General features: G+C 44.1%; 1 protein-coding gene across 1 annotated transcript in view; it reads left to right on the top strand.

Annotated features, from left to right (window-relative positions):
• Positions 1-26,219, top strand: part of bmp1a (bone morphogenetic protein 1a) — a 31,903-nt gene that overhangs the window by 2,466 nt on the left and 3,218 nt on the right. The window contains exons 2-19 of the mRNA XM_080498888.1: positions 5,937-6,050; positions 8,730-8,855; positions 9,743-9,860; positions 11,176-11,354; positions 11,645-11,750; positions 17,278-17,402; positions 19,132-19,247; positions 19,429-19,531; positions 20,734-20,850; positions 21,227-21,372; positions 21,478-21,673; positions 21,938-22,063; positions 23,254-23,414; positions 23,598-23,778; positions 23,874-23,999; positions 24,184-24,311; positions 24,745-24,958; positions 25,152-25,402. Coding sequence (XP_080355014.1) covers positions 5,937-6,050; positions 8,730-8,855; positions 9,743-9,860; positions 11,176-11,354; positions 11,645-11,750; positions 17,278-17,402; positions 19,132-19,247; positions 19,429-19,531; positions 20,734-20,850; positions 21,227-21,372; positions 21,478-21,673; positions 21,938-22,063; positions 23,254-23,414; positions 23,598-23,778; positions 23,874-23,999; positions 24,184-24,311; positions 24,745-24,958; positions 25,152-25,402 — 2,633 coding nt within the window. The remainder of the gene's footprint in view (positions 1-5,936; positions 6,051-8,729; positions 8,856-9,742; positions 9,861-11,175; positions 11,355-11,644; positions 11,751-17,277; positions 17,403-19,131; positions 19,248-19,428; positions 19,532-20,733; positions 20,851-21,226; positions 21,373-21,477; positions 21,674-21,937; positions 22,064-23,253; positions 23,415-23,597; positions 23,779-23,873; positions 24,000-24,183; positions 24,312-24,744; positions 24,959-25,151; positions 25,403-26,219) is intronic.

Here is a 26,219-nt window from a genome sequence, read left to right as displayed (position 1 = left end):
GCGGGTCCAAACTGATCTGAAATACTCCAGTTCTCCATTTGATGAAAGCAGTGGTGGCAAATTGAGAGAGACGGCACACAGCTGCAGGGATTTTTAAATATAGATGGTAAACGTCGGCACAACAAGTCAACAATCAAGTATGTTCTGCACTGCGGGCCACACCCCTGAAGCTTCTGAAAGTTCCTCTGATTGTTCCTTGATCCTATAAAGTCCCTGTGGTCTAAATGCAGCTGATTATGCCTCCTGCCAATGGCCGCTGAGTGCTGCTGTTCCACTCCATGTGCAAAAGCTGAGTAAGCAACCAGTGATGAGTTTGTTTAATTTCCTCAGGTTATTGAAAATACATTTTTGGGAATCCGTCATTGACATGAAGAACTCATCACCCGACTCCACATGAAAGAAATGTGCATTGATTGAAACAAGCAGTGCTGTAAATCTGAAATAATGCCATGTATTTAGGGCTTTACCAGTGGAAAATTCCTTAGTTTGCAGAACGCCAAACTTGGCAACCTCCCAGAAAGTCATTTAAGACTTTTAACAACCCACTGAGATTAGATGTGCTTATTTTGAAAATGAAGAATGACTGTGAAGCACTCATGCTCTTTGTCTCCTCAGCCTAAAACCATCGTCACACAAGTGGTCGCTGGTTCGACTTGTTGGTCTGCAGTAATTCACGAAGCAGACATCCCAATTTCCACATTTTAAAGCTCCGGATACATTCTGCTCCTTTTTGGGTTTTTTTTAATGTTTCTGACTTTCTGTGGTTTCAGCTGCAGACAGGTCGACCTGTGCTCATCTTTCCTTGCTCGTCCTTCTGTTATGCAAGCGGTTTTGTCTGGGAGCCGCCGGCTCTTTCCTCCGACTGACTTTAGTGCGCCACACAGAGCCGCCCATTCACCTTGTGCCAAGAGAACGCACCGCTGGAAGATTGAGGGCAGGCGGGTCTCGCTGAGCTCCGCCGGCCCAGGTGAGGTGAGAGGAGGCCATTGAGGAGGGAGCCGGCCGAGTTTGTCCCCTTTTGGCCCCTGTTTCTAAAAAAAAAACAATTTGTTGATAGTATCAGGAAGTTATGTAGTTCTCAATTCCACCTGCCTCTGATTCGGTCATTTGTAACTCAACAGCTGGATATTTTTTTATAAAAGTGTTTCCATGTGAGGTTTTCTGTCCTCGGAGACCTTAGTAACTAAACTAAGGTATTCTATTAATTCCCCCTTTTTATTTCTCCATACATTAACCTATCCTATATCTGGGCTCTTGCTCAGGGAGCCACAGTGGTGATCTGTCAGTTGTGGGATTTGAACCTGCAATCTCCCAATTGAAAGTCCACATTCCTAACCTCTTGGCCACCACTGACTCATTAAGTAAGCTTTGCTTTTTTTAGTAGCTAAGAGACGGACGAGAGAGATGAGTTGTTCTATGTTGTTTTTTTTAAACAGTGGTTGAAAACAGATGGCGCTCTCGACGCGACTCATTCCCTCCGCGGCCTTCCTCTCACCACGTGACCTGCCTGCCTGTTGAACTTCTTCATTGAGCCTTTGAGCAACACCTAAGGAAATGTGTTGCTTCCATCATAGCATTGAGGCTGTATAGTTGAGCTCCCGCTGTGTGTGTGTGCGTGTGTGTGTGTGTACATGTAGGACCCCTGCCTCTTCGGTCTCCGCGGGGCTCAGGTGATTAGGGAGCAGACTTATTAGCGTTAGTCTCCATGCTTTAGTTGAAACAGTGTGTTTTTCACGAAAGCTGAACGATAACTAATGTTGCATGACATTATTATCAAGTCCGGGTACGGAGCACACTGTGGAAGCCGACTTTCAAAAGATTCAAAGGATGTTCCATTTAGATTTGTGGAATAAGCAGCTTGACTTTATTTCATCCATATCTACTTCTATTTGGTCAGATCTGTTGCGGCTCACCTGGAAGGACATTATTTCACTGGAGGTGTTTTTCTTCAGCTGGCGATAGCTATTGAATATGGAAAATGTTGAGAGGCGAATGTTGCCTCCAGATTTAACTCGTCCACAAACCCATTTAAATTAGATTTTGGACATCTGCTGTGAGGTAAAAAAAATAATAAAAAATGCTCAGACAGTGTGTAGTGTTCGTCTGCTTTCTAAACCAGAAATATGAAGTTGGTACGGTCAAAATAAGTTTAGTCAAAGGTGAAAATACAGCGTGGCTATGAATTATTCATCAGTATAAGGAGCCCAAATACTGCATATCAATGACATTAAAATAGACAAATTGTTAGCGAGCTGATGAGTCATTAGAGAGAGTTCAACTGACAGTCGGGTGTATCAGTGATCACTGGCCAGGATGAGCGGAGAAATCCAATCTGCTAATGGGCTTGATGGGAGTGTGAAACGTTAAAGGGACGGCAGTCTCATGCTGTGTGCCCTTTGCAGCTGAAGCCGCATTCATTTGGTCAATAAGACTGAAGCGGCGATGTGGCGACAGCGACTCCTTCTTGATCTCGGCTGCGGGTGATGAGGAGTCGAGCCCACGTTTGGAAATAATTGCTTGAATCTTGAGCTCCACTTTCTGACTTTGTCAAACTCCCTCCTCTAATTATGCCACAGTGTCTTTTGGAAATCAGTGCAGATTCATGCACACTTTTCTTCTTTCTTCCGCCTTTGGGCTTAAATTGAGGTGTAAGGAAATGTCAAGATTAGCGTTTGCTGAAGAAATAACAGCTGGTGTTGTTTTTAACAACAGAGAGCGGTACCATATTTACACGACAACATCCCCTGAATAATATAATTCATCATCCTTCAGGAAAAAAATAATTTTTTTTGTTCCTTTTTTTATAGAAAGTTTTTCTTGATAATAACAAAACTTTTCCACCTGTTTGTTTTCTCCGTGCTGTTTTAAAATGCAGCGTCTGGAGGGAAAATATCAACACTGGAGAGCGTTCAGCCGAAAAAAAGCGAGGACTGTACAAAAACAAATTGTTACTGACACCGTTATCGTATGGTAATCACCTTAACGAAGTACATTATCGGCATTCGAAATGCAGTGTTTGTTACCAAAACAGGCTGTGGAAGGCGGTGCGAGGGGATTGTGATGCATTCCAGGCTTGCGTCCCTCTTCATTAGGTCATGTATGGAGGAAGGCAGCCGAGATGTCTTTATAAGTACAGCCAGGAAAAAGCGGGGCCTCACAGCGGGACTGGCCCTTCTAAATATAGGCTGATGTTAGTGTCTGTATAGGCTTAGTATTGATGTTTGTGCAGGTTTCAGTGGCAGATGTCACGGCCTGGTATTCAGGGAAGGAGATTTATAGGAATAGTCCTGGTGTATTTGACACCGAGGAGGTCGAGGCTCGGGCATTACACGAATCAATGGGATTAATTTGATTGAGGTCTCATGTGTAATCTGACTAGATATGCCGATTGATGGATGGAGGGTGGGTGGGGGAGGGGGGTCTGAGATTAGAAGGATTATGATGGTTTAGATTAATTAAAAAAAAAATTCATGGGGGGGGGGTTCGACCTTCATCGCATATCAATTAATTGTCAATCCAGCAGTTCACAATAGGTCTTTGTCGTATTCTGCATTGAAGCAGTGAAAACACACGTTGATCCCCCCCACCCCCCACCCCCCTCAAACTTCACTTTGTTTACATAAAAAAAATCAACCAAAAACAGACACCGCTCAGCCGTTGTCTAACTACTCCGCACTGATATTATAGCTGCAGCTGTTGCCATTTAGGTAATGAATAATGTTTTGGAAAGAGATGCAGCATTGTACTCTGTGGTGATCACGAGCCATCTGCCACATCCACCAAGCCGTAATCTACTGTACAACACACCAGTCTTGCACTGTTCATATTTTTACCTTGTTCCAGAGCTCCCCATCATGATAAGTTTATCACTTTTCTCCATAGCCTGGCCTCAATCCCAGCCCAGAGTTGTGTACAAAAGAATCCTCAAACCATGTGTGTATATGGATAATTAAAGGCAGGAGACAAGGGGATTAATTCACAATCCCTGCGAGTCTTTCCATAAACCTGCGACAGCGTCTCCAGGACGACTGCTGTGCCTGGGGGAAATGAGTCCTAATGCCACCAGGCTGTGCATTTGCTCACTTCAATCTCCACTGTTGTGTGAGAACAATGACGCTGCGGATTAACCAGCCTGTCTTCCAAATGCTGCTGGATGTATGGAGCTCATAGAGCGCAGCCCTCTGTGAACTCCTGGGGGTGGGAGAAGGACTGCGCCTCATTATTTGGTTACACTGTGAACACCACATAAATCCTTCCAGTTGTACTTTTTTTTTTCCCCTGCCAAAGTGGAGGATTAAATATCTCCTGGAATTGTTTTGCGCTCAATAATGTATTCTTATTAATTGTTCAAGCTGTTGTTTTCAGGGCGCCACCTCTTCTTTTCTGGGAATCAAAGAAAAAAAGGAAAGTTTGTGGAGTGAAGAGGAGAAGTCTTCCAGTTAGTCAGTCCATCCATCCTATACTGCACCACATCTGGTCGCGTCCCCTTATCAGTAGTGTTTTATGGCAGTGGCTGTCAGCACCACTGCTTGATCCAAAGCAGCCTGCTTTTTTCTCTCAGATTGGGTTCAGGCGAGCATTGGGATTTTTAGGGGGGGTTTTTGTGTGTTTTTTTTGTACTTTTAGAGTGCAAATTAGAGGATCCCTTTGACCTCTGGAATTCAAAGCCGTCCTCTGTGCGTGCCCTGGCCTGCCAGCTGTGATCTACACCTTTTCTTTATTGCTGTCATCATTGTGCTGTGCATCCTCTACGTCCTGCAGGGTGGAAAATGAGCCTGCATCGACTGAAGCCAGCTCCAGATTGTTTCAATAACTCTCCTCTGGTGAGCAGGGACTCCAGCCAAGTGGTGTTTTTTGTCTTTGCTTCTTTTGTGCATTTTGTCCTTTTTTTTTTTTCCTCTTCAGTCTCAGTCGTCTTTGAAACTTCCACACAACTACAAGGAGATAAAAAACATTCCCGTGGACTCCTTTGTTCTGTGCTTAAAAAGAAAGAAAACTTTGAACTGCCTTAAACACAACCACGCAAAATGATTTTCTTGTGTATTCTTGCCGTACGGCTTGTGTTGGGTTGACGAGATTTTAACAGTTCAAAAACATTGTGAGTCTTTTTCTAACGCTGATATTAAAAGTTTTCTAAATCTTTTAGGTTGGCCTGTCCTCCGCTACCCTACAAAACCCAACTTGCATCAAGAAAGTTGTCGTTTTCTTTATGCTCCACATCTGCCCTCCCTATTGGACAGAGAGGATATTTATCCTTCCTCACCTTTCTACCTCCGTCATCTCCTGTTCAGAAATGGATCACAGTGCCACAATATTGTCCCTCCAGAACCTCCCCATCCCATCCCTCCACTCCCAAAACTCGTGCATGTGGCAAAAAATTCTGTAAATGTGCTTAAAAGCCTGTAAAACTGAGCGCCCTGTCTCTGCGGAGCGGACTTCTAGCAATGGGGCATTTAAGTAAGAAATCTAATAAAGCACATTCCTTGTAAAGTGGGCCTGTTTGGTTATTTTTCCCTCTCCTTGGCCTCATTAAAGAGCAATTACTTGTTCAAGGTGCCCCATATTGCTCCATCGAGGTAGTGTCCCATTGTTTCGTATCTTATAGTTCTCATTATCTATTCAAGGGCGCCGGAGCACACTGTGCAGATTTTGTTGTTACACGGTTAACATCTGGATGAAACTTGTGTCAGCAAAACATGTAAACGGTCGGGTTGCCGAGTTCATTCTCTCACTAGATTGGACAGATTCGAATAAGCGTGATACATTGTCTTGAGTTGATTTACTTTGTTTTCTAACGGAGTTTTGACAACGTAGCAAAAACTCTCCAAACGGAGCCACAGGAAAAGCTTGAAGCGACAACTGAGGCTTCATATTGTGAGGCAGCTTCACTCTCGCCACTCGCCTGACGTGTGCCGTCTGTGTTTTCTGTCTTCCAGTTGCCTATCTGGGTGACATCGCTCTGGACGAGGAGGACCTGCGATCATTCAAAGTGGACAGGATAATAGATTTGGCTCAGAGGACTGTTCAGACTTTCAATCACACGGATGCAGGTAATGGTTGTTAAACATTGGCGTCTAAACGCTGCTGCACAACTTGACATTGATACAAACCAAAATGAAAATCTTCATTATTGCTCTGAGGTCAAGTGTTGGGGGGGGTTGCCGCTTGAGATCAAATTCAACAAAAGAAGTGAAATGAGCATGGTTCCCGTATAGGCAGCTTCTGATTGGGGGAGTAATTGTGTGCGAGGACATTTTCGGTGTCTTATACTTCAGCCTCGCAGCCACTCGGATCCTCTTCAGCCGAGAGTCGGCAACACCTGTCGGGCTAACGGCCTTGTGCTTTTCACGAGCTCTCTTTAAATGTTTATGCCGACAATCATCTCGTTATCACCGTGCATTGCTACACTTGTAACGCCACGGTTTGGGGCAAATTGTGGGGCTTTGACGGGCTGAACGTCTATCCTAAAATGAAAAGCACCATTTAGGCAACAGCTGTGAGTCAGCAGCGACTGATCGGCTTCACATTTCTATTGCGTGAACGTGAGCAGGAACCAACAAGATTGCTCACGTTGCCGCGTGTGCGCAAACTATGTCGGCTTGCTTCGGTTATTTTGTGCTTGATTTAATAAGCATGCAGAGGGAAATGATCACTTTGGTGGATTAAAAATAAATTTCGGCTGCTTAAAATATCCAGTGAGTGAGGTTGACCTTCAGACTAAACGGCCACCTCTGAAGCAGGGAGCGAAGATGATGCTCCGGGAAACTGAGATGGACTGTGAGGTCACGGCAGTCGGTTCTCGCCTTGAAGAAGAAAAGAAGAAAAGCTACTTCAGTATTAAAAAAAATGAAGAAAAAAAAAAACTATCAGTGTAGTGGTGTTGCATAAGAGTCCTCTTTGAAAAAAACACACATCAAGTCAAGTGTGTGTCCTACATTTCCACACAGAGATATTTTGTGTGTCAGGCTGCACAGACGTTCTGTCTCTTCAGTATCTGTATCGGATCAACTTGCATAAGTGTGGATGCATGGGTGGAACATTTCTTTTTTCCCCAGGAGTTACCGTAAAAATTCTCTTAATCGTATGGTTCCATTTTTCTGTTGATTTTGAACCTGTTTTTTGTTCCTAATTTGAATCATCTGTTGTTAAATTTGGCATATTAATGTTTTTATTCTGGTTCACAAACCTAATTGCAGTCAAGTGTCATGAATGGTATTTTATTGAAAAGTAGAAGCAACAAAAAGTCCCAATCATATTTTGTTAATAGTTAATCTTTTCTAAAATTGCTTCCCATTGAAGGTAAGATATCTCTGGCAGACTTCCACTGATCCTCACGCAGCCCTGCGTAGCACTGCTGGGATGAAATGGATCAAATCATTGAGGGGTAGTTGAGGAAGCGTAACATAATCAGGTTGAAGTCATGAGTCCATTTTCTTGACAAATGAATGAGACAGGATTTCAGTTTTTGTTATTATATGGTTACATTTTCCACAGTTCCCTCAAATGATGTAGTAGAAAAGGACAGTTCTTATTTTTTTCCAGTATGATGAGTCCAGATCCCTTCCTTTCTTTCTCTTGATTGTACTTTTCATCATACCAATTGTTTAGTCGAATACATTTAAAAATGTGTGAAAACTCCTTGGAAATCAATGTCTACTCACTCTTAAGATTCCGCTCTTACATCTGAATGTTTAGCCGCATTTATTAAACTCCTTCTGGACTTCTAAACTTGCTCAGTATTCACAAGCCCAAAAGCTTCACAACATGTTTTTTTTTTTCCCTACTGCAGTTGTCTTCATTCCCTCTATTGTCTGAAATACACAACAGCTGGTGAAGCTTGCTGCACAATCGGAATAATAACAAAAAACATGACAAAAGCCTCTAGCCTAAAAATACTTTAGCATGTAACTTTTGAATGAAGACAGTTGATTTAATCGTCTCACTGTAATTAACACATCTCCCCACAAGTTTAGTTTCCCCAGCACTTCTTATCAGTTGACTGAACAGATTTGACTGTTATCAGCCTTTTCCCCAACACATGCGCAAGTGTACGTGCTAATTGATCTTGGCAGGCTGCTGACATTTACTCTTGCAGACTGAAATTCAAACGGAACACATTGTCCAATAAACTAAAAAAAAAAAAAAAGCTTGTGGCTTGCACTTCAAATGCGGTTGGCATAAAAACACGGGGGCACCTCCTCAATGCTGTTATTGATTTACCAACAGCATTTCTCACCAGGGTCGTCTGATATCAAACCATTAACTTGTACTCGTTTCCTTTTCAATACTTAAAGCAGTAAAGCTTTTTTAGACTGAAACCAAATTGCATAGGGGTTGAAATGTCAATTAGTTGTCTGAACAGATGTTACATGGAGCATTCAATAAACAGTGATGTAGATCATTTATCATGAACAATCGGCAGGGTTTTTTATTTCTTTTTTCCAAGGCACTGACAGATTTACTGCAACCGCAAATGAGTGAAATCATCTGTCAGACTCTTTATCTGGAAGTCGTGTGGTTATAATCCAGACCTCTGAAGTTGGTTAAAGTTTTCTGTTGGCATCCTCAGTAACTTGCCCAAACGGATGTTGTATTGACACATTTCACTGTTTTGTTGTTGTGAGCTGGAGTGGGGACAAAGTGTCTCTTTGTGTGTGAAACTGTTGCATTATGGGACCAGAATTATCACTGCTTTTTTTTTTTTTTTTTTACTTGTTTTAAATCATCAGGATCAACCAATCAGACCAGCCAAAACCGGCTGGGTTCAAATCGCAGGAAAAGAGCAGCCACCTCCAGACCCGAGCGCGTTTGGCCTGAAGGTGTTATACCCTATGTCATCAGTGGTAACTTTAGTGGTAAGTAACAATATATACTTGCTATATAACACTATCCTGTCACGGCTGACAGGATTTGGCATGCGTACCTCTCAAACCCATAAGTTGAGGAAGAAATAGAATCTTGTGGCTGTATATTATTCATTAAAATGCCCCTAGGACTTATATAGTACACATTTGTAACGCAACCTTCTCAGTCCTGTCACAGATCATTAAAATTCTCAGAAATAGAGAAGCACACTGAGCGCAATGAGGTTAAAATAGAATACATCATCATTTGAGGGCATTTTCTGTGAGCCACTATATGTTCAATTCAATCTTTTTGAGGAGGATCACTGTGACCTCATGGCACGTGATATCATTTTTGATAATAGTAGAAGAAATCTTAAATGAGCAAGTGTAAATGATGTTGAAGAGGAGGAACAGGACGAAACTGCCACACTAGAAGATGGCAGCCATCCGACTCTACTGGCAAGGATTTAGGTTGGTAAAGACCGAAAAGAACAAGATTACAAACAACAAACAAACAACACAGGCCGATGGGGTCAGGAACCTCCGATCAGTAACCTGCAGCTCCAGTGCCAGAGGTACAAGCTGGACGGTACAAAGAGTCAGGGCAAAGGGGGAGGGGGGGCATATCATGCAGCTTATAGTCTAAACAGGATGTTACTGAAGGACATCAAAATAGGCAAATGGTTTGTGATCTTTAGGCATTTGGAATGTCCAATAATGTCCAGTGTGGGAATTAACAAAGCTTTCAAGTCATGTTTGAGTTGTACACTCACCCTATAAGTCTTGATTGAAGTGCACAGTATTTAAAGTATCGTGAGCTATACATACATCTATTTTTCCTCTTAGAAAGGCAGTGTTTCCGTGTGTTCTCTCACCCACGCTGACTTTTTATTCAGGCAGCCAGCGGGCGATATTCCGCCAAGCCATGCGCCACTGGGAGAAGCACACCTGCGTGACCTTTGTCGAGAGGACTCAGGAGGAGAGCTATATTGTCTTCACCTATCGACCGTGCGGGTGAGTCAGTGGAGCTTTCAGCTCCCGCCAGCAGGAACTGAACAATAGTGGCTCTCTGTTGAGGTTTGATCATCTCCGGCTAATTATTTAGGTGCTTTTCTTGCCTCCAGCTCAGCAGGCTTTCATTGAGGTTCCCTCCGTCTGTTTACAGTCCCTCTGCAGTGAGTCTGAGCTGTTCTTTTAACCCCCCGCTAGTCCTGAAAGAGACAGCTATTCAGTGGCTAGGAATTTCCTGTGCCTCTTCATCACACTGCATCAGTGACTCGTGTCATACACTTCGCCGGGGACGGCACACAAAAGAGAGATTTCCTCGGCTGCTCTGCCGTTTACTGCACCGAAGTCCGACTGCTGTGTCCACTCAGCGTTTCTCCTTAAATAGAAAGTCAGAGGAAATAGTGGTTGTGGAGTTTGTTGTTGCGAACTGATTATGGACAACCTGTTCAGACAGGAAAAGCTCTTTCGTTTCATAATGAACAGTTTTTTTTAAATTGAAGAATTCGGTGCTTTGTTGAACATACACCTGCATGACCTATTTGTAGGAGAAAGAAGTCAGCCCTGTTCAAAGTTATTAAAGAAGTTTCCAGGGGAAAGACCAGCCATTATGTTGTTACACAAAGTGTACTTGACCCACTGATTTATACGGTTCAACACAAACCGCTTTAAAGAAAGCGGATGCGACTTGTGAAGCTTTTTTTTTTCTTTCCCAGTTTACTGTTAATAGCCATTTTTATCTTGGCGACTGGCCTCTAGGGCAACAAGGATGACATTATCCACACAGGCAGCAGCGGTTAGCAGTGGGAACGCTTGACTCTGCTGCATATTCAGCAGGCCCCCATCTGTCCTGTGCAAAGTTCAAGGCGTGTCTCAGGAGAGCCTGACTTGGCTCGCAGTAATTAGAGAGCGGCTGTCTGGCCCACAGGGCCATTATGTGTGTGCCCGTCCTGCAGACTCCCACACTGAACCTTTCATGTCACACTGAGATGGAGTTCTGCAGCCAGCCAGCTTCCACCGTCACTCGCAGCATTTGCATTGGCAAGCCGATGAATGAATGTCACTCCTGTATGTGTCGACGGCGGGTCATTCGACTTATTAGACAGACCAGGGGTTGTTGAGAGAAAGAAGTTTTTGGTTATATACATAAACAACGTGTTGAAATGTAAAGCGTTATTGGACTTTAGAGAGCCAGAGACACACTCTTTTCCTTCTCATCCTCCATGTTTCCACTCGTTTCAGGAGGAATAGAGTTCACCATTCTGACTTTGTCTACACTGCCTCTCTTGTGTTTCCACGTGTGCGTCTGGCTGCTGATTCATAGGTGCTGCTCCTATGTGGGTCGTCGAGGAGGGGGCCCCCAGGCCATATCCATCGGCAAAAACTGCGACAAGTTTGGCATTGTGGTGCACGAATTGGGTCACGTGATCGGCTTCTGGCACGAACACACGCGGCCCGACCGAGACGAACACGTCAGTATAATCCGAGACAACATTCATCCAGGTAGGTGCACGGCAATGCCTCAGCAATAATGTGCAACCAGTGCAGCCAGAATGCAACTAATAAGAGCCACCTGTTTTCTCGCACAGGCAGGGAAGGCTATGATTATAACGAAAGCAACAAACATCTGTACACAGTCATGTTTAAGCAGAAAATGTCCATTAAATCGTGTCCTCTGATCGCTTGACAAGCATAGAAAACCAATCGTGACTGTCGGTATTCATCTTTGACATACATAGTAGGAGTGTTCGCAGTGTGACCTGGCTTCATGTTTCAATGTTTCCCTTTCACAGGACAGGAGTATAACTTCTTGAAGATGGAGCCAGGGGAGGTGGACTCTCTGGGAGAAGTCTATGACTTTGACAGTATCATGCACTATGCCAGGAACACATTCTCCAGGTAGGAGCCCCGTCATCTTCCACCTCGTGTAAACGAGCATCATATAAAGTCAGATTGAGTCAGCGTCCCCCTCTGCCTCAACTTTTTACCCCATCGGTGTTTTCCATTCTGCTCATAATCTTTAATGACTGTGTGGATTTGTAATGTACCTCGTCTGTCTCTGTGGTCTACTGCTGAGTAATGTGGCTCTATTCCCAAATCGGGGGAAGAAGGTAGAATGAAGCCTTTAATTCTTCCATACCAATAAATCACTTTGAGAATCCAACTTGTTGCTTCAGGCCATTGAGTTTTTGAAAAGCCTGCTGTTACTTGAATATTTGTCTTCGATGTGGATTGTTCAGGTGCAAAGAGACAGAAACTGATTTATTGGAAGCAGATGAGTCTTTCGTGGATTTCTATAAAGAGGGTTTCACTTTTGAAGTCAGAAGCATTCTTCTGTAACTTTCTTGGGGTTGGGCCCTTTTTGTTTCAATGACCAATCCTTCCAACACTGTATCATCTCTGGGAGAACTGGAGAAGCACTAATGTGATTTGTGCAGTATTTGGACGGGATGATGTTGCCTGTGGTTGCATTGGGTTTCTGGGGATCAAAAAATAATATACTTGCTGTATGAAGAAATTGAACTCATCTGGTTCTATTTAGCATCTTTCCCCGAGACTCAGTGAATCTGGGTGAATTGGTTTTTGGCCTGAGTTCACAGGCTTTACCTGTGGCAATGAAAACAGTATCTTTTACACTTTTCACTGTTATTACAAATTTAGCAGGATTAGCACCATGACAATAGATAAATAGCGTTGTGAAAGTTCCTTCGTCGGACTTCTCTGACTGGGGATAGAATCGAGTCGTTTTATGTGTTCTTTTCTTTTGAGCAAAAGCGATTTCTTTGTGGTCCTTGTTAAAGGGTTTAGCTACCAGCTTCTGCCCACAGCCTTTATAAATTAGAGCTTGTTTCTTCAGTTCCTGCTGCTTTTGCTGCGGCAGCAGCCCCACTAAAACGGCGTCGCTCCTGGTGGTTGAGCTAAGCCAGCAGCAGCAACAGCCCCCAGTTCCTCACGGCAAAATTTCTGCACACCACTCTCGAGGTTAGATGAAGCTGCTTGTAAATGTTGTACTTTCATGCCATAAAACATCTCATTATAATCCTAAAAGGTCTTTGAAGACACTTTGATGATTAGTAGCCTGTCGCACTGCATTACTTGGGGGACTCGTATTTCTGAGGTGTGTGCTGAATAGCATATAATACCTTCATTGTAATTACAAATACCTGGCTGTTAAATGTCTCCTGCAGGCCTAGCACTTTTTATTCACCCCTAATAATCACTTGCATATGGTATAGAATAAGGTATTGGAAGCTTTATTGGCCTAAATATTGTTTCACTCACAGAGGGTGAAGGTTTGCCACATCTCTAGTGTGTCTCGGACTTCATTTTGCAGGCTTTGGATGGTCGGTAAATAAATGAACAGAAATAGCTCAACTGTGGAAGTCCAGCTCAAACCATAGTTGGTTGGAAAAACTCCTGCTTGTATAAGCACAGCAGTTCGCATCTCCCTTAAAATGACACTTAAATTAGCCACCGGCTGACCTCATTCTCCGCTCCCTGCTGCATGCCCCAGGAAGCTCCGCCAGATGTTGTGCTGTCATTCACCACTACACCCTTGTGTGTTGCGGTTTTTCACGAGCAACTTTAGTCAGAAAAGCCACATGACGAACACGGGTCAGTCTGGAACTTTACTCTGGTCACCACAGAATGTAGTTAATTTCAAATATTATTAAGTACCAAACCAAGTGAGTGCAAAAATAGACCTCTTGGGAGAAGTTGAGACTGAATTGTGTTCTGATTTATTATTATAAACACACAAGCATCAGCAAGCTGAGCCCGAGCTTCTTTACACACTGGTTGTTGTCATTGACATATTCCCCAAACTGTGACAACAGAACTTCAGTCGTTTCGTGCTGTGTGCTGGATTTGCCTCTTGTTTTCTGCAGTTGCAGTTCCAGCTGCAGTTTACTCTCACTTCTGCTACATAGATAAATGAATTGTAGGAGCGGTTTTGGACTGCTGCAGAAACGGTCACTTTAGCTATGCAGTGTTCTCCCAAACACAATAGTTGTGCCAGCCCTGAGTAAGTCCAAGAAGGTGTAATGGGATCTCTGGGCACATGAAAAAACACAAAGAAAATAACCATATAAGCTCAGGCTACAATCATTACTGCCTCAATCTGATATAAGAACCAGCTGTTGGTCAGTCCTCTGTGTCAGCTGTACACATATATATTTATACTCCCCACCACTGGCTCGCTCATGCCCTGGTGTTCCTCTCAGTGTAGTGGCCTCTTCCCAGATCAGCTGCCTTCGCTCCCCTCTCTTCTCAGAAGCAGAGAGGGGATCTTTGTCTAAATGGAGGCTGAGGCTGGAGGTAGGCCAACGTACAGAAATTCCTCTCTGGCCCCGTGCATCCAAGCTGCAGGTCGGAAACGCACGTCACGCAGACTGAAGCTTGAAATGCCGCTCGTCGGTACCGTGGAGGCAGATTTTGGATTGCTTGCCGCGTTTAATTGCCTGTACAGTAAAATGTAAGAAGGGAAAGCCAGAAAGAAACATCTGGCGTGATATATAACATGAAACATTATACTCCTGCCTCATACAGCTTTACTTCATGCAAACAACTTGTTCTCCGTTCAGTTGGGCTTTTAGGTTTACAGGATTTGTTTGGCAACCTGAACAAAGTCCAAAGCAAACTCATAAATAGCTGGGGTTTTTTTCAGTTTTCGAAAAAAAAAAAAGGGGGTCTTTTGGGGAAAGGTTATAATCCTGTGTTGGATTTCGGTCTGTTCAGCACATGTCCTTCTTTGCTGTTGTCGCTTTCAGGTCAACTTTGGACTTAACCTGCTAATCCTGTAAATTTGCAGGATCCCCGACAGCTCGGCACACAACGGAGCAGTCCACTCCTGAAGTGTGTTTTGTATGGGGTAATCTACCCTGTCCTGTTTTTCGGTCCCACTCTCTTCCTGTCCGGATTCGTGGAACTGTGCTGATCAATAGGACTGCTTAAACATGTGAGAGCGATGGCCGCTGCTGGGGAATGTTTCACAGAGCTGTATTAGCAGATGAGGGGCTCCTGTTAGCTTTTCACAAGTCATTCCAAGCACTTTCTCTTTAGTGCTGATTGGCTGATTTACCTGTGCTAGTGTCCCTTTTTTTTTTTTTTTTTTGTCACCCCATTGTTGGCCGTTGTGTTTGTGCTGTGTTTTACAGTAAATCACCGTGGGAAGCCAGGGCCTTTGCTGTGGGTATTGTTGGGAAGATTTCATGGCTTGTCTTGATGTTTTTCTGTGTCTCCTGGGGACAAGCCCGGTTGATCCCACAGCTTTTTGTTCTGGGGTGTGTTACCCGACCCACAGCTCTGCGTGCCCCCCCCCCCCCCCCCCCCCTCCATTGCTCCAGAGATATTTTTTTTAGCACTGGTACATGGAGCTGTGCCAACTCAAATAGAGACCTGCCAGCGTGCCCTTTGTCTGCTCTGACACTGACTGGAGTGGCTTTTTTTTTTTTTTTTTTTTTCCTACCAGCAGCCAGCATACGGGCTCCGGGAGGCTCACAGACAGACATCCAGACATACAGACAGATAGACAGGCAGAGTCTAAACTGTTAGCTCAGGCTGCTCTGTTTGCACATGCCTGGCGTTGATAGGCATGTCACCATGGGAACAGCCAGGGAGCCAGGATGTTCCTCGCCAATACTTGGAGAAAAATGAAGATGATAAACTAGCAAAGTGTCAAGTGAGGCAGCGTGGTGAATAACTCTCTCTCTGGACTAACTGTTCCGTTCTTCTTCTTTTTTTCCTTCCCTTCCTAAAGCTGTATAGATGATTCACCTGAGCAGTTTTATTCTTTTCAGCCTGGACTTCTTTCAAAAATGTGGCTGACGTTCACATCCCTGCCTTCACAGTTCAATGCAATTCATTTTGATCTCTCTGTAACTCCGGAAAAGGGCTTAAGCTCTTAGTTTTGGTCCATCTGTGGGGCAGACATGTGTGAAGAATGATCTCAGCCTTAACCCCCGAAGCAGACTGCATGACCCTGACCTCAAAGCAAAACAATGATAAGTGACTGCAATTGTCCGTCTGGTGCGATTCAGAAACATTTTATAAATTTTTTTTAAATACACACTCAATTTTGAGTAATTTACTTTCTTATAGTTTATAAAAGAAAACTAATTTACACTTAAACATTGTACAATAAGCATTAAGACGAGCTTCCATGAAAATTAGAAGAGTGACTTTGGGTTAAAGGGAAAAGTATGTAAAGTATTTCCTGAATGGTTTCGTAACATTATCGAAAGTTTATCACTTGAAAGTTGCTTTTTTTGTTCTTATTTTTTTCAGACGAGTAACTTGATCTGTATCTTTAATGATAGGGCTCTTTGAGTTCAGATGAGTGTGGTTGTTCTTCCTTCTCCACTGCAGTCTCCTTATTAACATTCATTGCTCCGTCCATCTTCTATACCCACATTATTCATGTCAGGGTCATTGGGGTTGATGCTGGACTCCGCATAGAGGCAGGGGACTTTCGCTATAGGACACCAGTGAACCGCAGCACTAACACTTATGGAGGATAATCAACACACATTCACACTGAGTACACAGTGAGTCACCAATATTGCTAAAAAAAAAGCATGCCTTTGGATTGAGGGAAGAAGATGGTATCCAGAAAAAACCAACACAGACCCAGGAAGAACATATGGATTCCACACCAGTCTATCATTAGACTTCATCTTGTTTTTCAATCCCACATCCATTCTGACATTTTTTTTGGTCAGAAAACACATGTTGATGTTCTCAATTTTAATCCAGAGGTATTATGGCAATGAGCTCACCATGCCTCTCTCCTCTGGCAGCTGGATTCGCTGAATTTTTCTCCCCAAAAGAATACCACAATTTGTCTGCCATTGTCGACACTGGCAATGTTCCTTTTCATCACAGTATTGAGAGGTCTCAATTATTTCGGCGCCGTTAATTATAACATTAACGGTGATTGAATTGCACCAAGTGATGGTAATTCACTTAATCCTTGAGCAAACGTGTTTTGTGGTGTGTATGTTGGAACAGTTGTTAGCGCTCTCATTTCACAGTGAAAAGGTCCGGGTTCAAATACTGGCTGGGCCTTTCTGTGTGGAGTTTGCATGTTCCCCCTGTGTGTGTGTGTGTGTGTGTGTGTGTGTGTATGTGTCTGAGTTTTCCCTTCAGCTACTTCGGTGCATGTGAGGTTAATTGGTGACCCTAAATTAACCTTATGTGTGAATGTGAATATGAGTGTGTGTGGTTGTCTTTCTCCCTGTGATGGACTGGTGACCCGTCCAGGGTGTATCCTGGCATTGCCCATTGTAAGCTGGGATTGGCTCCAGCGACCTTGCGCGGGATTAAGCGGTATTAAAGATGGCTGGATGTTGGAATAGTTAGCAGGATCATGTGCATGCTGTCTGGGTTTCATGCAACATTAACATCAGGCTCTCTCTCTGAATTACAGAGGCATCTTTCTGGACACCATCCTGCCACGCTACGATGTGAATGGAGTGCGGCCACCCATTGGCCAGAGAACCAGGCTTAGCAAAGGGGATATTGCTCAGGCACGCAAACTCTACAAATGCTCCAGTAAGACCAAAATGACAGATCCTGTCTGCTCTGGGTTTTTCCTGTCTATTTTTGCATTTTTGCACAGCAGAGAGCAGAGAGGGAGAGAGCGAGCGGTCTGTGACTCCTCCTGCCTTCACCAGATGCAGCTCACACTGTATGCATCTCCTACTGATGTGGTGTGGTTCATTGGCTTCAGCAACCAACGCTCCCAAGCTGGGAGGATTGTAAACACTACCCAGGGACAGGAAGTTTGTCATCATTTTCCCCCCCAAATCAATGCAAGCTCACAGCTGGTCTTGTGAAGACAATGACTAAAACGATAGTCCAGTTATTTCTCATGTTTACGCATCACAGCGGGTAAAATGTCAACTGAGCAGTTCCTCTCTCAGGAGAGTTACGTAAGCCTGGCACCTTTTCTACACAGTTTGTTTATGCATCGATACCAAAGAAGGAGAGAGAATTGAATCCTGTGGAAGTAAACAACATTTATGGCGTTGATGGGTGTACCTTCATGAACAGCCTTCTGAAAAATGCATTTGATTTCAGACCCTTAATTGTAGGCCCGACAAGGAGAGCTGTTATCTGTCAGCCTCACATGAAAGCTCAATGAATAAACATAGCAGTGGGTCACCAGAGCTGGGCTGGCCGGTGCGGTTTCAGAGACCGAGTGGAAGTTTTAGCTGTAATGGATCTGTATGCGCACAGTGCAAGTGTGCTGTCTCTTTAATCACAACGTTCTCTTCTCTCGTGAGGAAGGTTGGATGATGTGGCACACAGTGTGGGGGATGAGTTACTCAGTCTCTACACGTGTTCCTTAAAAAAAAAAAAAAAAAAATCCCTAAAGAGCCACAGGTCTTCCATTCATGCAGCATTCCTGGGAGTGTTTCTCATCCCATGCCTTGTGTGTGGCTAAGTGATTGCTAATGTGGACTGGCACACCTCAGCATTAATACACACCCATTATAGCTCTGGGCTCCTCATTCTGCTGCCACAAGCCTCGAGGGAAGGCAGTGAACGCAAACAAACAGCTTAGATGTTTTCATAACTCCTACTAAATGCAGCCCCTGGTAAAACTAACACAGAGGTAATTGTGAATGCACACACAGTTTTCAAGATGGACAAGTGGAGATACCAATCTACTCTCTCGCGTTTCCTCTCCAGCTTAATTAAACGCATCTTTCCCTCACTTGGCAGGAGTCTCTCTTGCTCATTCCACAAGCCTGCGCGTTGCTTGAAATCAGACCTCGCACTCATGCACTCTTAGTTTTGCCAGTTAAACTGAGGGTTGTTTTTTTTGTTTTTGTTTTGTTTTGTTTCTCTCACAAGCTTCACGTACATAATGCATCACATCCTCGAGAGGGCTGGGTTATTTATAGAGGGCCAGGTTTATTTTCAGAGGATGCTTAGAGAAAGTGTCTCACACTCTCTCCAGTCCTTTGTGTGATCATCATCTGGATGAGGTGGGGGAGGGAGAGGGTGAGATGCAGGGTTGTGGGTGAATATTATCAGCAGATGTGCCTTTGAAACATAAAAGAGCTGCCCTTTACTTCACATTCAGCTTTATAATTCCAACATCCAGCATCTGTCTCTGCACGGAGGCTTCAGGGGATTTACTTTAGCGCTGTTTGCCTGTATTGCTTGAATTAGCGGATTAGGTATTTTTCAGGCAGAATCTAATTGGTAGTATGTCTCACTCCTCGCTCTGGGCCTTACGTGCAGGTCTGTGTGTTTTTGTTTCTGCGCACAGGATGCGGGGACAGTCTGCAGGACAGCAACGGGAACTTCTCCTCCCCTGGCTTCCCCAATGGATACTCGGCATACATGCACTGCATCTGGAGGATATCAGTCACACCGGGGGAAAAGGTATGAGCATATGGAAAGTGACAAATCAACTCTTGGGATGCCTGGAAAAACAAGGAGCACTGTCTGCTTTCATGTGGCTGTGCTGTCTGTTTTTATTTTCATTTTATATTTATTGGAGCTTCAGCAGTGTGTGACCTTTGTCCCAGAGCGTGTGAGTAATCATCCTGTATTTGGTTTTTAGATCATTTTGAACTTCACCTCCATGGATCTGTACAGGAGCCACCTGTGTTGGTACGATCATGTGGAGATCCGTGACGGATACTGGAGGAAGGCACCACTCAAAGGTCCGTTTCACCTGAACAACAGTCAATTGCATCAATCTGAAACCTACAATTTGATGCTCGTTATACCTCTTTAATCGACAGATCACAACTGAGTTATTTAGTCTGTGGTCATTAATCAGTGGGTGTCAGAGTCGGAATCACTTTATTAATCCTTGGGGGGAAATTCTTTGACGAGACTCCACATAGTTCAGCACAGAATGAAAGTGATCATCTAAGTAAAGTTAAATAGAAATATAAATTTAACTGCACACATACACAAAGTTAAGCCTAGAAGATTTCACATGTATCTAAATATTTGAGCTAATGCCATTTTTATTTGGGAAAAATTACATTTTACTCATCTTCAGCTCGTCGTGCTCAGCATATTTTGTAGTGAAATATATCTCTCATTTCTTATTTGATGATTGAAACCAAGGTTCAGCCAAAATTTGCTGCTCTGGCTTCTACAAAGTACAGACTGTCTGAGATCTTTCAAGTTTGTGTAAGAGTTAACAGCCCTGCTTTACATTAACTTTAATTTAATTACATTCTTAATTCTGCCTAATGAGATTTTAATTAACCATTTGATTTGTTTTTTCCAGTCTATAGTCAATTTACAGTTGCACAATCGCACCCTGACTAAGATCAACGTATTCTACCTCAAGCAATGGACAAACTAAACGAATGACAATAAGTTATGACTGATACAAACTGTTCAGCTTGTTCACACGAAAAAAACAAACAACTTTAAACTTCTGAAGTAAAAGTGTGGGCTTATCTTTTCACCATATGGTGTAATTTCCATTGTTAGCAGCTTGAGCACATGGTGTTGATGTTAGTTTACTTACAGTCTGTTTCCCAGGATTTCTATGTGTAGCAGCAGCAGAGCACCGTGGTTATCTTTCCCTTTAATTTATGACAAGCTAAGCCTTCAAAATGAAAGAAAACAGAAAGGAAGGGACTGCAAAAATGACATACACATACTTTAAATTTTAAATATAATTAGAGGTGATGGATCTGGTTGAACCCGGTTGAATAGTAACATTAAGGCAGCAATTGTTGATTAGTTTAGTCTTGTTTGTCTATGTTTATGGATCTCATCGTACTTCTCTGTATCCTGTAATGATTTGTTTAGTTTAGAAATGAATAGCCGTCTGGAGAAAATTACAACCCTGCCATGCTTGTCCCGATCAAGCCTTTGTGTGTCCTCACCTGTGACTCAGGTCGGTTTTGTGGCGATAAGCTCCCTGAACCCATCATCTCCACCGACAGCCGCTTGTGGATTGAGTTCCGCAGCAGCAGCAACTGGGTGGGAAAAGGCTTCTCTGCTGTTTATGAGGGTAAGCGCTCCTTCCTGTGTCCTCCCTGCACCCTGCTCCAGCGTGTCGCTCAGCTGACTGAACGCATGGCCGGTCACACATTCAACAATGTGCCTAGAAGCTGTAGCAACATCCAGTTTTTTGGCCCCGGTACTGCTGATGTGTCAGGCACTTTGCGCTGCCTTAATCAGATTTTGGCCGGCCTTCACACTCGGCTCCATTGTTTCCAGACCGAGCAAAGGGATGTGTGTATATTTGTGTGTGTGTGTGCGCAGGCATTTCACAAATCCGTGAATCAACACGAGAGCGTCCATTTTTTTTTCAGAGGCATGTACAGATGATATTGCGATCGTGGGAGCTCGACTGTGTTTTTACTGCTTTCACTTGTCATTTGCAGCCATCTGTGGCGGGGAGGTGAAGAAGGACAATGGCCAGATCCAGTCCCCCAACTATCCTGATGACTACAGGCCCAACAAAGTGTGTGTATGGAAGATCTCTGTTACTCAGGGCTTCCATGTGGGCCTCACCTTCCAGTCTTTTGAGGTAAAACTCTTTACCCCCCCCCCCCCCCCCCCCCCCTCATTTATTGATTCTCATCACATTTTTCTTTGGCGTTTTTGTCTAATATTTTTCTATCCATTTCCTTAGATTGAGAGGCACGACAGCTGCGCATATGACTACCTTGAGGTGCGTGATGGGAATTCAGAGAACAGCCGTCTCTTGGGCCGCTTCTGCGGCTACGACAAGCCAGATGACATCAAAACCACCTCCAACCATCTGTGGATGAAATTTGTTTCAGATGGGTCTGTCAACAAGGCCGGCTTTGCTGCTAACTTCTTCAAAGGTGAGAGATCGAGGGCTCTGAACTTCTGGAGTGAATGTCAACATCTGTATATCCGATGTCTTCCAGCAATCTCACTATTGAACATTACCTTTCCTTTAGTTCTGCATTACTGGTCTGTTTCGATCTATTTGTTCTGGTGGCACCTTTGGGTGCAGTGTGACCCTTTCTGCCCAATGTTGCCGTTGTTTTTGGAGAGTTTCCTTTTGTACACCATTGAGCCAGGAGGCCAGTGAAAAGGGTCCCAACATATCTTTGTGTTTTCAGAGATGGACGAGTGCTCCAAGCCGGACAACGGTCGCTGTGAGCAACGCTGTGTCAACACACTAGGCAGCTACAAGTGTGAATGTGACCCAGGCTATGAGCTGGCTGCAGACAAGCGCAGCTGTGAGGGTAAGTACGTGGAGGAAAGGCACCAGCACTGTTCACCATGTAATTTACATGCTAAGGCACTTTGCGCAGTTAGCCACCCAAATACAATAAATACAGTTATTCCCAAAAGCCGGGACAACATGCTAGCAGGGATGCTGGTGAGAGCCTGGCACTGTTTTTTAGACGCCTGAGTCACAACAATGCAAGCTTTATTTAACTCACAAATTACATGTTGCTGTTGAAGAGCCAGCTGCTTGTATACAAGCTGCACAAAATGAAAATGTAACCTCTTGTCTGCCCCTAGAGGATGTCGGCGATCATTCCATCTTTGCTCTCTGTACCAGTATTTGTGAATGTACTTTTTAAATGGCAATTTTACTGCTTCGGGTGTCTCAATGTGCTTTACAGAATCGAGCTTAGAGTTTTTCCCTCACACACTCACACACCAGTGATAACGCCGCCATCCAAGACACTTGTGCACCAGTGGGAATAAAAATGGAGGCCCTGCCTCTTTCCCAAGAACATTTCAATACATGGAAACAGCGGAATGTGGGATCAAACTGTCAACCTTGATTGAAAGATGACCTGCTTTACGAAATGCCTTAACTGCATCTACTACAGTCTAAATTTGAACGTCCACCCATCAATCATTTATACCAATTTATCCAATTAAGGCCAGGGTGGGGGGGTGTTGGCGCTAATCCCCAGCAGACGATGAGTGAATATACACCCCGGACACATCACCAGTCCATCACAGCGCAGACACGGAGAGACAGGCAATCACACACATTCGCATTCACATCCACACACTGGCAATTTAGTTTCGCTAAGTAAGTATTTTCAGTCTGTGGGGAGAGAAAATTCATGCAGGTAGAACATGCAGACTCGAGAACTTATGACTTTGTGTCTTCGTTAATTCTTCATCGTTTGCTGCGGTGGTCGAATCTCAACACCACATGTTTATATGAACGAAGAACATCCAGGTGAGTTAATGTGCGGTGTCGATAGTTGTAACATGTTGTGGATTGTATAACTCGCGTAAAGCCTGACAGCCCTTGGCAGGAAGGTCAAGCTATAATCAGGCTTTTTAAAGGATATTTCTATCCATCTGGATAGAGTTCCGTTTTAACATGCGAGTGATATAACTTATTCATTTGTCCATTCATCCGCAGCTGTGTTAACATTACAGTGTGTTCTTCTGTCTGTTTCAGCTGCCTGTGGAGGCTTCATCACCAAGCTGAATGGGTCCATCACCAGTCCAGGTTGGCCCAGAGAGTATCCGCCAAACAAGAACTGCATCTGGCAGTTGGTCGCTCCCACGCAGTACCGCATCACACTGCTTTTTGACGTCTTTGAGACTGAGGGCAATGACGTGAGCAATGTGTTTTTCCTGTGTTCATCGATATTCAGTTTGTTTGTTCTGTGCCCCAAAGCGTTGCTGCACTGCAGCTCCCAGCTCTGACGGCAAACAAAAATTCTGTGCTTTTCTTGTGTTTCGTAATTAAAACCGATGGAAGAGTCATACCATTCCTAAATGCTGAATTGCTTTGCTCAGGTGTGCAAGTACGACTACGTGGAGGTTCGCAGTGGACTTTCTGCTGACTCCAGGCTCCATGGGAAGTTCTGTGGTGCGGAGAAACCCGAAGCTATCACTTCTCAGTACAACAACATGCGCATCGAGTTCAAATCTGACAACACCGTGTCCAAAAAGGGCTTTAAAGCGCAGTTCTTCTCAGGTACAGTGCCTCAAATCTTTTCGCTCGGCCACTTTTAGCTCCTACTCGTAGGCCTTCAAAGTGATCGGCATCACCGTGCCCCTGTCCTTCTTCAGACAAAGACGAGTGCTCTAAGGAGAACGGCGGCTGTCAGCACGAGTGTGTCAACACCTTCGGGAGTTACAGCTGTCAGTGTCGGAGTGGTTTTGTGTTGCACGAAAACAAACACGACTGCAAAGAAGGTAATTCACCTTAAATTCTGCGTATGGGGTTTTTAATCCCTTTGTAATCAGAGTTGCTGCTGCTCAAGCTTGCTTACCTGTCAAACACAGTTTGTGTGCAGTTTCAATATAGCATGAAATCCGTATGAGCATGTTTCAGAGTGCTTTGTTGACTCAGTCATTCCTCTTCTATATTTTCTTGTAGCGGGTTGCGATCACACGGTGAATAGCGTGACTGGTGTCATAACCAGCCCCAATTGGCCGGATAAATACCCCAGCAAGAAGGCATGCACCTGGGCACTTACCACCACTCCAGGGCATCGTATCAAAATCGTACGTGATTTCAGCATAACTACACTCGTCATTTGTGTATTTGTGTATGCAAACCCTGTTTCCGTAATTGAATTTCCAAATCCAATAAGCACATCTGTGTTTTCTGCGCTTATGTCGGAAGCAGTTAAAGTCCTAATGATGATGTGTGGCTCCCCCTTCTGTTAATATTTGCATTTTTTTGTCATCGCTGATGTTTTTAAGAATAGATGTGCTTAACAAATGCACAGAGACACCTTATTATATCAAATAATAACACAAGAGCTGAGGTCTTTATAGACGCCTATATTTGCTGTTGAACTTGCTGTGTGAATTGATTTGCTGGGTTTTTTTTTTGTGCAGATAAATGAATAGTTTTTTGTTTTTTGTTTTTTAAATCAGCCTGGACCAGCCTAATCTCAGCAAGTCCATTAATCATCATCTTGTTTTGTGAAAGGCCTTTAATGAGATCGACATGGAGGCCCACCTGGAGTGTGCTTATGATCACATTGAGATTTATGATGGCCGAGATGGAAAAGCGCCGACCCTGGGTCGCTTCTGCGGCACCAAGAAACCTCCGCCCATCACGTCAAGTGGCAACAAGCTATTCGTTCGTTTCTTCTCGGACAACTCTGTACAGAAGAAAGGCTTTGAGGCGTCTCATACTGCAGGTAAGAATACATATTTCTCTTCCTTGTATTGGAGAAACTGAAGAGCAGATCAGATTGTGACTTAATGCATTTGTTAATTCACACCCATCCAGATGTACAAATAATGGTTTTTTTTGTTTCAGCATTTGATTGTCTTGGCCAATTGCCCAACAAGTAAAGCTTCTTGTCTCGTTTCATCAACTTTTCTGTCCAGAGTGTGGAGGTCGTCTCAAGGCTGAAGTCAAAACCAAGGACCTGTTCTCCCACGCCCAGTTCGGGGACAATAACTACCCCGGGGCATCAGACTGCCAGTGGGTGATTTCGGCCGAGAAAGGCTACGGTGTGGAGCTCATCTTCCAGACCTTTGAGATTGAGGAGGAGGCGGACTGCGGCTACGACTACATGGAGCTCTTCGATGGCGCTGACACCAAGTCTCCACGTCTGGGACGCTATTGTGGCTCAGGGGTAAGAGCAGCCGCCTTCGCTATCCTGCGGGCATATTTTCTGAGACCAACAACAACCGGCAAGTCTCAGCACTTCAGTCTGTTTTTTTTTTTACAGCAGCAGGAGTGTTTGTATAATTGTTCAGGAATTAGTCCTGCTGTTGACTAACCAGTCCTGGCAGCCTGAAGGTGGGTAACTTTGACAAACACCCAGGGGCTTCAGATGCCAGTTTCTACTCCAGCCCATTGACTGTTGTAGTTGATACATTCCTCTGAGTGCAAGACTGTTGCTGAGGAGTTGGTCGTGGGCCAATACAAGCGTTCACTCTCTGGGTGTCGATAGGCTATCAGAGTCCTTGGCGCTGGGTTGTAACTGAGAAGTAATCCACCAGTGCTGAGGCTGCAGCTGGTGTCTGGGACAATGGGCCTGGCAGGGAATAGAAACACAAGTTTCCTCAGGTCAAAGAACAGCTTGATTTCATTTACACACTTCAGTAATAAGCTCCGGCCTCTTACTCACGACTGTTCCTATGAATCAATCGCTGGAGGGGACATAACACTCTTGGTACACTGGGGAACGGCCTCTCAATCAAGTTTCCTTTTATAACACGGGCTGAAATAAACTGGCACAATTCAATCTAAAGAAGAGTGAAAACTCATTATAGTGTTGGGAGGCTTACTTTTGCCCAAGGGCTTCTCTCTATTAAATAGTCCACCGTGTTTCTGGGTCTATGGTGAAATGGGTATGCTCCTTCCATCTTGTACATTAAATCCTTTCCCCAATAAGCTGAGACTCATGGCCCATTGTAGAAGTATTATTCACGTTATGAATAAATGGC

Source organism: Blennius ocellaris (assembly GCF_963422515.1).
Source record: "Blennius ocellaris genome assembly, chromosome: 7".
NCBI classification, from domain to species: domain Eukaryota; kingdom Metazoa; phylum Chordata; class Actinopteri; order Blenniiformes; family Blenniidae; genus Blennius; species Blennius ocellaris.
Note: the sequence above shows the minus strand (reverse complement) of the source record. Positions and strands in the feature narration are given on the sequence as shown.